Here is a 13,613-nt window from a genome sequence, read left to right as displayed (position 1 = left end):
GAAAGCCTTCAGCATCTGGCCCTTTGCAAAAATGCTTTCGACCCCTTGGTGACGCCTCCCTCACTCAGCTTGCCCCCAGTCCCCAGGAATCGGGACTTGCGACTTCTCACAGTGGCTCTTGCCCCAGGAACGGTGGGGACCAGCAGGCCTCCCCAGGGGTCCCCCAGCAGCACAGGGACCAGGGCCCTCCTACAGGACACAGGCCATCAACAATGGCAAAGCTGAGACTCTGTTCACGTGGGATTTGGAAACAAAAAGTCTTTCTCCTCCTCACAAAAGCAGAGTCACACAAAGGGCTGCGTCAGGGCCATTTCCCGTGGTAAGCAAGTTAAGGAACAATTGCTGGCCTGCAAAATTCGTACCAGGAAAGCGGCCTGAACGGCCGTCAGTGAAAACCAATGAAGTGGGTTGCTCCACAGCCGCAGGTAGAGACCACCATTAGGGAGAACAGGGTGGGCTTACACGAATAATCAAAACTAGGAAGTTGAAAAACACTATTATCCCCATTTTTGCTTGAAGTACATTTTTACACAATTATAAATCAAACTACACTATACACTCTATGTTTGGGGAAAATACAGCAAACTAATGTATATCACACACTGTAGGAGCTTTTGGGCTCAGGGACTTGCACACTTTATGTTATATGACTTAATTCGTTTTTGCCAATATGAATTATTCCATAATTAAAAAAAAGTTATGATTTTTAGATGAGCAAAAATGCCTCAAGGTGGTGAACTTGGACTATCTCATTGGACAGGTGGACATTATCTGTCACCTTGAAACCATCTCCCATCCGGAGCCTGTAACTAGGACCATGTGCCTGATGCTTAGAAATAAGGAACACTTAAATGGAACGTAAAGTCACCAAGTGATTTTTAAAATAACACAGGCGGATGAACACCAGGTCTCAGAATAAGGCACGACGCTCTAAGGATAAAGGCCAAAGAAAGAGGCATAAAGCAAAAGATTAAAAGGTTTTACCACTTTTTAAATGTTAAATTTCTTATTATTAAAAGTTTGTACTGTTGCCTATTACCGTATTTGCCATGTGTAATACACATTTTTTTTTGCCCAAATTTCTGAGGGAAAAATAAGGTGTGCATTATACATGTGTCTACATATTTTTAATCCTTGTATTTATGCTTCCGCACTGAAAGCGTAACTCTAGAAAGCAATAACGATATCCGTGTACAAAATGATACCCTGGAATACAAGGATCAGTTTCGTTTCTAAATGTTAATAAATAAATAATTGAATTTAAAAATTAAAAGATTTTTTTCCCTGAAAGTTTGGGCCAAAAACGTGGGTGCGCATCATACATGGCAAAACACAGTATGTCTGTGTTCCCTTTTAAGGGAAAAGCACCCCCCCGAACCCCAGGGCCCGGCAGCTGTGCTCCACGCCAGCTGCACTGGAAGAAGGCAGAGCCCCACACAGGTCCGCCCCCTCCACCCCTCCGAGACAGGTGGAGCCGGACCAGTCAAATTCCCTCTTTCTCTCTCTTGAAAATCTGAACCAAAAAAAGAAAGTGAAAAGAAGGGGCTAAAACCGCAAAGTCATGATGTACGGGAGGCAAGAAAGACCCCAGTGGACTAACCAGGGTGGGAGGGAGACCACCAAGGCTGAGGGCACAGAAGAGCCTGCTGACAGCGGGAGGGGAGGGAGCAGGCGTGTGGGGGACCTGAGGAGTCACGTGGCTGGTGCACGGCGGAGGGGGGCTGCAGTGGAGGTGCACTCACCCCAGGGCCTGACACGCCTGGGACCACCTTGACCCTGAACTGCCTCCCAGCTGGAGGCCCGGCAGGCCCAGCCCTATTATAGCTCCTGTTCTTAGGTTTTTGCAGAATCCCCCTACCTCTGCACACGTGTCCTTAAACTAAACCTTATTCACCAGAACTGGCTTAAGTGGGTTGTTTGTTTTTTATGGAATGTAACCAGAAGAGCCAGAGGAGAACTTCCTGTGCACAGAAAGATACCACAAACAAACTGTCGTGACCAGCTGGAAGATGACAGAAAACGGTGAACGTGTTTAACATATAAAGAGTTCTTATAAATCAATATAAAAAAGGATTTCAACACCCCAACAGAAAAAAACTAGACAGACAGCATGATAAATAACTTTAAAAGGAGGAATATATATTACCATTAATGCAAGACAACATATTCTACCTCACTAGTAATGATATAAATGCAAATTAAAAATCAGTTTGGGCCCTGGCTTGTGTGCTTCAGTGGACTGATTGGGCATGAGCCAGTGAACCAAAGGGTCACAGGTTTGATTCCCAGTCAGGGCACATGCCTGGGTTGCGGGCCAGGTCCCCAGTGGGGCGTGTGCAAGAGGCAACCACACACTGATGTTTCCCTCCCTCTCTTTCTCTTCCCTTCCCCTCTCTCTAGAAGTAAATAAATAAAATCTTTTAAAAAATAAAATAAAATAAAAACCAGTTTGGGTAAATATTGGAAAAGGTGCAGGTAAACAGTCACTCTCACTCACCCCTGACGGGAACGTAAATTAAAGTACAACTTTCCTGAAGGACAATTTGGCAATTTGTCTCACTAACCTTAGAAATGTTCATACCCTTCCACCCAGTTTCTGTTTATGGGCCAGATCTTAAGGAAATCATCCAAAATGCCCACAAAAGATGTCCCCCACAAAGTCACATCTAATGGCAAAATATTGGATACACAAATATGCTACAGAAAGAGATTAATTATATCTTGTCATCCTTATAGATCAGGATAACACATAGATACGTTTTAAAGTTGTATTTTAAAAGAACACTGAACGACAAGAAATGCCCATAACATAATGGTTAATAAAAGTTTTCGTATATTTTTTATTTTTGTTTCAAAAAGGGAAACAGATACATAAAAGAAGAACTGTGGACACGCAACATAAAGTGTTTATTACCAGGTGGTAGAATTTGGGGTATTTTGCCTTGAATTCTTTTCTAGCTTTCCAAACTGTTTAAATGCACATTTGTTGAAGAATCAGAAAAGAAACTAAAGACTTGACAGACATCAGGACGTTCAGTGTTGTGGTGATCCATATAATTACCATCATGTAGCAAAGTACAAAGTACAGCGAAAGGACTAGAAAGGTGCGTACCAACTTCTAGCGGAGATTCCCTCTGGGTGTGGGGCCGAAGGTGGTGTTGTGAGTGTTTTGCTTCTGTCTCTTTTTCTGTAATACCCAGCTTTTCTGCAATGAGCATTTTTAAATTCCTCGCATGTTCCCCAATATTGTATTATGAGAAGTTTTTAAGCATACAGTTTGATTTTTCAAATATTCAAAGTTGAAAGCACTTTTTAGTGAACACCTGAATACCCACCCCCGGAATGGATGCTACTATTACGTTAATATATTTGCTTTATCACAAACAGGTCCACCTGTTCGCTCCTCCTTGCCTGCTCGTCACTGGAAACTCTTCTTTTAAACTTACGGTGCTCTGAGAGGCGGAGAGAAAGCAGGGAGGGAGCCCCCGAGACACTGACGACAGCAGTAAAAGCAACAAAGCAGGCACACCCTGCGTGGTATCTCTACGCTCGCTCGCTCCGGAACGCCCAAGTTCCTGCCTCTGCGTCCGCGGCCTGACCCCTGGCTGCAGTGCTCAGACTGGAGCCTGCACGCAAGATACCTGACGGGGGTTGCTGGCGTGCACGCAGAACCGCAGACACACTCCGCCTACCTCCGGGAAATGGTGTGAGTGGTCAGTGACACCCCTCGAGAGCCCCCTCCCCTTGGGGAGCCCCACCTCATTTGCTCATTCACTCAACAGACACCCACAGAGCTGGGCCGGTGGCCAGCACCAACCTGGGCACTTGGGCCGTGCCTCTGAACAACACAAAATCTCCTCCCCACGGGGCCTCTGTTCACTCTTGGGGAGACACACAAAAAGTCCTTAAATACCTTAGTAAAAAGCCAATCATCTGGAATTTCAGAAGAGATACCAAATAAAAAGGAAGGGAGGGAGGGAGGGAGGGAGGGAGGAAGGAAGGAAGGAAGGAAGGAAGGAAGGAAGGAAGGAAGGAAGGAAGGAAGGAAGGAAGGAAGGAAGGAAGGAAGGAAGGAAGGAAGGGGAAAAGGCAGTGGGATGGAGGCAGGGGCAGCAGTATTAAAAGGGGGCTCAGGGAAGACAGAGTGGGGCCTGCAGATGTCTGGAACATTTGGGCACATGGAACAGCCTAAGCAAAGCCCCCCAGGGAGGGATGTGTTTGCGGACCAGCCCAGAGGCCAGGGCGGCGGAAGCTGAGAGGGCGAGGTGGCAGAGTGGGAGTATGGAGGAGGGGCAACGGGGGAGGGGCTGTAATGGGTCCAGGGTTTCTTTGAAGGAAGAAACAGCCGACAGAACGAGGGGCAGCATGAAGGAAAGAGAAGTCAGCAACGAGCCCAGGGTTTCTGCCCAGAGCGACACAGGGCTGAACGGGCAGGCTGGCTTGAAATGCCCACCAGGCAGCCAAATGGAGAGGCTTGGGAAGCAGCTGAACACATGAGTCTGAGCTGGGACCTGGGGTGAGAGTCCCTGGCGACCTTCAGGAGAACAGCTCCGACGAGGATCAGAAGCCTGGCTGAGCGGGTTTAAGAGAGAACAGAGAGGAGAGGAAATGGAGGTAATGCTAGAAAAGGCAGCACCTGAGACTCTGGCCGAGATGAGCAGGGAGGGGTGTGCGGCGGAGACAGAATTCAAACCCAGATCCTACACTCTCCTGCCGTGAGGCAGGCTGTGCAGAGGAAGTGGCCTCGAAGGGGACAGAGGGAGACAGGTAAACACGGTGGGGACAGGGGGCTCTAAGGAGCAAGAGCACAGCACTCAGGGTGCTCTGGGGTTTGGCCTGGAGCAGGATCGCTGAGGTGGAGCTGGAGGCTGACATTTTTTTTAAAGCTTCTAGATGATTCTACCGTGCAGCTGGGAGTGAGAACCACAGGAGAGGGTAATTGAAGGAGAGAGGAGGTGGGCAGTCATACCTCATTTTGCAAGAGAGAAACTGAGGTGGAGAGAGATGAGTCACCTACCCACGGTCAGCCTGGAAGTGGAGCTTGCCACACTGCCCCTCCCCCACCACGGGGGAAAGTAAACAGCCTTCTAGCAGGTTCCACCGCCTCCAGTCCTAGTCCCCCGCCATGGACACTGCACAGGGGACCCTGCACGAGAACGGAGAGGAAAGTGAGGGCCCTTTTAGAAGATTTTTCAACCGAAGGGTTGAAACACAACACAAAGAATGTTTTTCATTTGAGGCCTCAGAAGGAAGTGTTCCAACCCACCCACACTCGGCTCCATTTAGCCCAGTCATCAGGCATCTGCTATTTTGTTTTCTTAGACGAAAGTTGGGCGAATCAAAACTGCAGAAAGCAGGCCAATGAGCGCGGCCGCTTGGCGTCTAAGCCGGGACGGATTCAGTGTGCAGCAACAGCACACTGATTTCAGGCTGGGGCTCCAGAGCCAGGCGGCCTGGGTTCCAGTCCCAGCCCTGCTACTTACCACCTGGAGCGCCCGGGGCAGGTTCCCCGACTTCTCCCGGTCTAAGTGCCCTCAGCTGTGAAACCGGGACGAGTACAGACCTGACTGGTGGAGGCGCCCTAAGGACCCGACAGGTTCGCACTCAGGGAAGCCGCCTGGCACCCAGGACGCATTCTATAAATGGCCGTTTTTGCGGCCACTGTTTTTTTTATTATTATTGACTTCATTGGGGTGATACTGGTTAATAAAATGATACAGGTTTCAAGGGTACAGTTCTATAACACACCATCTGAACCATGTAGTGTGTGTTCACCACCCCAGTCTCCGATCCCCCCCTTTATCTTCTCCCCGCCTTTTCCCTCTGGAATGTGATGGTTTGTTGGTTTTGGTTTTGGTTTCTTTGCTTAATCCCTTCACTTCCCTCAGCCAGCCCCCAGCCCCTCCCCTCTGACAGCTGGCAGTCTCTTCTCTGCGTCTATGAGACTATCTTTCTGTTGTTGTTAGTTTGTTCTGTTCACTAGATTCCACATGTGAGTGAAGCCACACGGTCCTCGTCTTCCTCTGGCTGGTTTATTCCACTTGGCAGAACGTTCTCTACGTCCACCCATGCTGTCGCCAGGGGAAAACTTCCTTCTTTTTTAAGAAGGTATGGCGCACGACCTCGGACACACCTAGGCGGGCCCAGCAGGAATGGACAATCACCAGGCGGGAAACTGCACCGTGGGAAACTGTAGCCCGGGAAGCTGCCCGCCTGCCGACCCTGCCCAGGACAAACAGATCTGGCATCACGGGATGCAGCTCCAACTTGAACCTGACAAGATGTATCAAGAACAGTGGTCAGCAGAAACGGCACCCAGCAACTGGCTCTAGCCAGTCAGACTCTGCCACCCCAACCAGTTAGCTTTTTGTGCTTCAAATCCCTGCCCTAACAGCGACCTAGCGAGTCGTTCAGCTCCACTTTCCCTCTTATTCCCGCTGATAAACCTGCTCTTTGGCTCGCTGTGTCTGTCTGGTTTGTTGAGCGACTCCAACCTAACAACCTCTTCCCTTTCCAGCTGCCGGTAAAGGGCCAGTGTCTGTGCCAACGGGCACCAGGCCCGGCATTGCGGTGCGTACAGGCACCTCAGTGTTTCCATCCACCCGCCCACTGACGGGCACTTGGGCGGCTTCCAGATCTTGGCTGTTGTCAATAACGCCGCCTCGAACACAGCGGTGAACACATATTCTTTTGAGTTTCTTCAAGCAGATTCCCAGAAGTGGAATCACTGGGTCACAAGCGATTTTTAATTTTTGGAGTTAAGTCCAGAATGGGTGGCTACACCAGTCTGGCTGGATTCCCACCAACACCGCTGTTTTGGTCTGGGAAGGTCCGGCAGCAGCTCTGGGACTGGCTGGGGATGCGGTGGAGGCTGTGAGACCACAGCTGGGAGCAGCCTCCTCCCCTGGCTCTGGTGAGTGTAGAAATCCCACCTTCCTCCCCTTCATTTCTGGATACTCTGGGGGGAAATGTCTAGAAACTCCTGATTTCAAAAAATAAAAGACTGATGTCCCGGGCGGGTGCAGAGAAGGGACTTGCCGTAGGGAAAAGGGGAGTTTCTGGGCTGACCTCTAAGGAAGAGGAAGGGCCGGTGGGGAGTTGGGTAGCGACCTGGTCTGTCTGAGGCCGCCTTCCCAGAAGCAGAGGCCAGTCCAACAGAGGCTGAGCCCTCTCTGCTATACTACTGTGTGGCCTTTAGGAATCACTTAACCTCTCTGAGCTTCTCTGGTAAAATGGGGCTGTTAAGACCCAACAGGCAGGGTCTGTGTGAGAGGTAAGATAACACGAGGGGGAGAGCTGTAAAACCAATCAGGCCTAGGGGACAGCTGAGACTGTGCCCCAGGCCGGGCGGCGCAAGGAGGAGGCCTGACTGCCCCCCAGACTCCCCAGCCTCAGGCCCAGAGAGCCGACGGAGGAGGTGTGACACATGACCTCCTCCCCAGCCAGCTGCGGGGGAGGGGACCGTGTTCATGCCAGCAGGCACCAGGCTGGAGCCCAGCAGCCCAGAGGTCATGGGTGTCCAGGAAAAAGGAATCAAAACTCCTCTGCCCTCCCGGGTTCTGGCCCGCCAGGCTCCAGGCTCGTTCTATGTGTCCAACCCCACCCCACGAGAACCAGGGCCCCCCTCGGACTCCTCTGGAAACCGCCGCCACCCCCCGCCAGGCCCCACTAGGGTGTTTCACACATCTCTGGGGTCCTTCCAGCAGCCGCACGTCACAGACCAAGAAACAGCTCAGAAATGGGAAGTAACCTTCCAGGACGTGGTGCCAGGATCCCACTGCGCACCTGCCTGAATCCAAGGCCAAGTTCTTCTCTACGACACCAAGTGACTCACACGAGGGTCTGACCTCCGATGACACCCCCACGGCACACTCTGCCTCTACGTCACTGCTCTCTAGGCCGGAAATCCTCTTGGCTGTTCACTGGCAAACTTCTACTCATCCCTCAAGACAGGTCCAAGGTCTCCACCTGCTCGCTGACTCCCCGATACCCGGCACAGTGCGGCTGCCGCCCTGTTGTCCAGGTCCAGTGACCATAACCGCCGGCTGAGCCCGGGGGAAGGAGCGGCCAGTTTCCACGCCCGCCCAGCCCACCGGAGAGACCGAGCAGCCAGCCTGGCACATACAAAGTTCTCAGCAGAGGCCTGCGGCGCCTCGTGAGGGGGAAGCCCTGCAGGAGCGAAAGCCCCGTTGCTGTTCGAGGAGGCGCCCCTGCTTCCTGCCCTGTCGAACATCTAACAGAGGGGTCAGGGGGAAGCCCAGAAAGGCGTCTAGAAAGGCAGCGCTCAGAGCACGCCCACCAGTTTCCTCGGGTCTCCACTTCACTGGGACCGTCGCTTCGCCAGCCGCAGCTGCTCCACAGGACACAGCACAGTGTTCAGTACGGGCAGGTGGAGGAGGGAAGGCAGAGGCCCTGGCACACTCCCTTGAAGCCCATTTGGGACACGGTCCGGAGAGAAACGTGGACACAGCTGCCCTGGCACTGACCGGGAGACGTCACGAGCTAGTTAAAGGGCTCAGAGAAACACAGCCCCTCCATCCCAGGGAGTTCGGGGAGCTGCTGTGAAAACAATTATTCCTCTGGCCCTGTGACCAGCAGGCAGTGGGACACCCAGAGGGGGCGGTGGCGGCCATGTTCCCTGGGTGCGAACAGCAGTGAGTGGTCCACAGAGAACTTTAAAACAATAACACGCACCAAAACCCAAGTCTCCTGTTTTTATCTCCACATGCCGACACTTCTAAAGCACATCAGTGATAAAATACGACTCTCCCCAAAGTTGTTTCACTGTTCTCAGTTCTATTTCTGCAGGTTTAAGCTCTATTTCTGAGACTTAATCATATATACGTGAGCCTCCAATTAGCCTGTTTTTATTTCTCATACTTTAAAAAGCTTTGTCTTCTACGTGGAAGTGCAATCAGAGAGCACCCCGTTGGCCAGCCAGCCCCCACCACACAGCCACATGTGCCTGTTTGCTTGTTCCAGTGGCAGTTTCCCATCGCTCAGCGGGTCAAGGTCAAGGTCACTTTCGGCAGGATTTGTGTCCCCCAACGCCTGTGGCCCTATCTACGCTTTCCTGTGTTACAAGAGCAAATAAAAGAGTCTGCTCTCCCGGTGCCAGAAGAAACCCAAACTGAAGTGTCCGAAGCTGGGCCATTTTCACCAAACGCTAGACTCTGGTTCGAAAGCAACGGACCGCCCAAGCATCAGCTTCGGTCAGCATGTCCCCTGTGTTTTGCAGAAGAACAAAAACATGGGAGAATTTTGCCTGATAAGTTAAAAAACGTATGATAAATTTTCTGGTGAAGATGTTTTAATAGAAGTGTTTGAAATGGGTAGCTTTTAAATAAGCTACCAGAATTGAATTTAAAAAAAAAAAGACTATAGGCGGTATTGCAATCTGTGGGGTGTATTATGATCTGAGGGTTTTTAACAAATCTAACAAACTTATCCTAATGTTTAAGGCTCCTCCTAATTGTACCCCTGTTGTTTCATATGAGAGAAGCTCTTGAAATTACAATTAATAAAGCGTTCTTCAGTCAGCTGTGAGCACGGCAGACTGACAAACCTCGCTCTCCCGAACTGTGAGCAGGAATATGCAGAGAACAACAACTTTGACAAAGTCATGGACGACTTTTCAGAAGTTAAAGTTCCAAAACAGAAACTGTAATGTTAATTTGTTCCTGTGACCAACCTATATGGAAGAATAAGGTTTTTTCAAAAACACATTAAAGCCATTAAAAACTATCAATCCATTACTTTTTTCTATTTTTCTCTATGACATTTACTTTATTTTTCATGTTTTATTTTTTCACTGACATGAGTTCCTAGACAAAGCTCAATAAATTGTGTATTGTTTCCTTTGCTGGACATTATTATTATTCATTTTATTATTATTGCTGAAAACTATGCTGTCAGATGATGGACGGGGACATTTAAAAGTGACCACTCCAGGCATCAAATATACCAGGTACATACATCCTGATGCCGGGCACTTGTGAAGCCATTTACACGGATTAAAATAATAATAGCAATAATAGTAATAGCAATAGTGAATCATGATTGAGCACTTCATATGTGTGCAAAGCACTGTTCTGAATGCTTCATAAGTATTAAGTCATAAAACCTTCACTCAGGTAAACAGAATGGACTTGAGACTTGAGGGAAGTCCCACAGCTAGGTGCTGGGGGTGGGGGACAGACCGCAGCCCCCCTCCCCCACCCCCTACCCCCGCCCAACCTCCACCCTCTGAACCTCTCCGCACCCAGAAGTGCAAAACTGAAAGGAAGCACTGGGTGGGCCCCTTCATGATTTCTGAACCACATCACAGGTTAGAAAAACGGAAAGCGAAAGCTGGGAAATTGCTGACAGGGTGGGTCAGGAGATGCATCAGCTGAGACCAGAAAAAGCCACTGTGATCAGACCCCGGGGGGGCCGGGGGCAGCAGACCAGCCCCCTGACGCTTGTCCCCAGGAGCCAGTCCAGGGTTGGGGTCCGACTCGGGAGGGCGGCCCAGGACCTCCGTAGAGCAAGGCGCACCTCACTGCCCCCTTCTGTCTGCGAGGGTGAGGGCTGTTTTTAAACCTGCCCGGGGAAGTTCAAGTACTGAGACCACTCCAGCAGGTGCCTGCTGGCCCTCGTCTGCCACGTGACCCCCAGGGCGGATAGAGGGGTGGCCCCGCATCCTCAAGGAGCCCCCCTCTGCAGTGATAACTCTGGTTCCAGGATGAGCCACCACTAAAACACGGCCCGGCCCCAGTCCACGCCCGCCCCACACTTACAATAGGCGCCCGCATCTTCTTTCCTGCTGTGGACCCTCAGTTTCAGGCTGGAGCTCGCTTTAACAGCTGCGTAAACGCCTGAGGCAGGGGGAGCAGGGGTTCATTAAGTCATTAACAGGTAGTAGCGACCCCAAGACCCCAGCTTCTGGCAGGGAGACCGTGAGGTTGGTCTCCGATCCCTCCCTTGGAGTCCCTCGCTTGCCCCCTCCCTGTCCTGCCCGGGGGCTGTGACCGGCGGGATGAACCCCTCGATGGGGGCAGGGGAGGCTCCCCAGATACCCGAGAGGCGGGGGCGAGGCCGCGGGGAGCGCTGCGAACTTCGCCAGCCAGGAGGGCCGCCCGCGACAGTCAGTGGCGCCACCCCGCCCGCGGTGCTAGGAGGCGACAGCAGCTCGCTAACTTGTTTGCTCCGGCCTCACCCAACTTCTCCGTCTCCCACAGCGCCCTCGGGGCCGGAGGACCACCCGGCATCTCGCCCTTCCTCGGGTCCTGGGAAGAACCACTGCACCCACCTCGCAATTTGGGAGGCAGCACCGCTGCAGCGGCAAAGGGACGGGATTTTAAGGACGCGGAGTCCTGACCCGCGTGAGGTCACCCGGCCCCTCCCCGACTTTCTGACTAATGAGAGCTTCGCAGAGCTTCCGGCCTGGCCACCGGGGCTGCCCGCTCCGGCCGAGGCCTCCCACTCACCCTGGGCCTCTCCCTGCACCGGCCCCTGCGCCCCTGCGCGGAAGGCTCCAAGGCCACCGCCTCTGCGCCTCATCCACAGGCGATCTGCGGGCCGCCCCGCCCACGTTCGAGGACAGTGTTTTATGTAGGATCTCTGTGTACACATCACGCTGAAGTGTTAGCGATTTATCTTCTCCACTAGGGGGGGCTTATAGTTTAAGACTATATTAAATTTTAAAGGTCTTAGAAGACAAAGGGTTTGCAGGGTGAAAGTACCTTGAACTATTGGGTCTTGTTTGTTTATTTGTGTGTTATTCTACTTATTTATGCTACTTATTGGTTATTTCTTGTATATGCCCTGCCGGGGATGTAACCCAAAATCTTAGACATATCTGGATGATGCTCTAACCAACTGAGCTACCAGGCCACAGCCTTAACTAATGGGGTCTTGAGCCATTAGATAGCCCTCCAAAGCTGGCACACAATAGCCATCTCATGAATGAATGAGTGAATGAATGAATGAATGAATGAATGACATGACCAAACACAGGCCCTCCCTCTGCACCCCGCTGTGACTCCACAAGAGTAGAACCAGCTCCTGTCCATCTCCCTGTTCCCCCCACTCCCAGCCAGCAACAAGCCTTAGAATCAGGATGCTTGGGCCAAACGCTGGCCCCGCCACTTGCTAGCTATAGGATCCAGGCCCCCTTCCCTCTCTGAGCCTCAGTGTGTTCATCTGTGAAATGGAGCAATGATGATACCATACAACGTGTAAGATGGTATGTAAAACTCTACTCCCCAAAGGGAGCCCTGGCTGGTGTGGCTCAGTGGGTTGAGCACTGGCCTGAGAACTGAAAGGTTGCCCGTTCAGTTCCCTGTCAGGGCACATGCCTGGGTTGCGGGCCAGGTCCCCAGATGGGGACGGGCAAGTGACAAACAACAGATGTTTCTCTCTCACATCAATGTTTCTCTCCCTCTCTTTCTCCCTCCCTTGTCCTCTCTCTGAAAATAAGTAAATAAAATCTTTTAAAAATAATAAAAAATAAGAACTCCCATAAGGAAAGAAAAAAATGGAATGACCGTATAAAGTGCAGAGCCCCGTGTCAGGAATGTGGTAACCGTGTGATTAACATGAGGGAAGGCATCTGCTCATGCGCACCACACACTATTCAGCAGCTTCCCGACAAGGACAGTCAGAGGCGACATAAGCAAGCGCCACGAGCGTGACTACAAGCAAGTTCTGTGCGGGACCACACACCCAGCAGGGCGCTGTGGGCCTGGGGCAGGCGACCAGCTGCCAGGCGATCCAGACCAGGACGGGGCGCTTCCGTTTTGCCCAAATGGCACATCCCCTCCTTTTGTCCTTTTTCTCGTGTCCTGTTTCTGTGCCAAGAAAAACCAAACAAAAAGCATCGAGAGGGGCAGGGTCGGCCAAGAAGTCCGTTTAGGTTTTTTCCGTGAAATAAAAGACACGTTTTTCACTTTCACCAACAACTTTACTGATTTGGGTATTGTGAATATGCCGCTGTCTCCCACTATTGGCTTCTAGTGGGTAGAGGCCAAGGGTGTTGCTAAACATCTTCGTGCATGAGACAGCCCCACAGCCAAGGGTTACTTGGCCAAAATGTCAACAGTAGCAAGAAACTTCACAAACCACTTTTGATACGTTCGATCAGTCATAGCTTCTCCATACACTGTACAAATCTTTCTTTTTGCATTTCAATTGCATTTCTATCTTTCTTGAAATAATAAAGCATAATATGCCAAAAATGTTGCATGTGTTCTTCCATTTTCAATATTCAAATGGATGCACAAAAATTTACCAATTTTGTTTGTTTAAATGCACGCTGATGTGACAGCTGTTACCGTACAATCTAACAAAATTGTTGCGAATGATGTTAAAGACAACAAAGCTACTGGAGCCATCCTATGAAAAAAACTAATGAACTTCTTGGCCAACCCAATACATTGTCACCTTCCAAGCGGCTCTCAGAAGAGGAGCCCTGTTAAGGCCCCAGGCCCAGGAAGCTACCACAGGGCACCAGCACCGTCAGCAGGATCGTCCACAACCCCATCTCACATCATCGCCGCTGTGCAGGTGGACAACCATGCCAGGGTCAAACTGTCACCCACCTCTGAAGCCTCCAGTCTTTTCCGCAGCCATGG

At 51.0% G+C, this 13,613-nt stretch overlaps 1 protein-coding gene across 6 annotated transcripts in view; it reads right to left on the bottom strand.

Moving 5' to 3' along the window:
• The window catches only part of LOC119045505 (phospholipase A and acyltransferase 3), a 28,819-nt gene extending 17,243 nt beyond the window's left edge, over window positions 1-11,576 (bottom strand). The window contains exons 1-2 of one of the 6 annotated variants that reach the window (XM_053659160.1): window positions 11,469-11,576; window positions 10,779-10,856 (exon numbers count right to left, since the gene is read on the bottom strand). In XM_053659160.1, the coding sequence (XP_053515135.1) occupies window positions 10,779-10,856; window positions 11,469-11,541 (151 nt within the window). In that variant the 5' untranslated portion in view covers window positions 11,542-11,576. The other 5 variants (XM_053659163.1, XM_053659162.1, XM_053659164.1 and 2 more) reach the window with 5 other exon arrangements.
• Window positions 11,577-13,613: the final 2,037 nt, after the last annotated feature.

Source organism: Artibeus jamaicensis, unplaced genomic scaffold (assembly GCF_021234435.1).
Source record: "Artibeus jamaicensis isolate MK-2021 breed Jamaican fruit bat unplaced genomic scaffold, CSHL_Jam_final scaffold_614, whole genome shotgun sequence".
NCBI classification, from domain to species: domain Eukaryota; kingdom Metazoa; phylum Chordata; class Mammalia; order Chiroptera; family Phyllostomidae; genus Artibeus; species Artibeus jamaicensis.
Note: the sequence above shows the minus strand (reverse complement) of the source record. Positions and strands in the feature narration are given on the sequence as shown.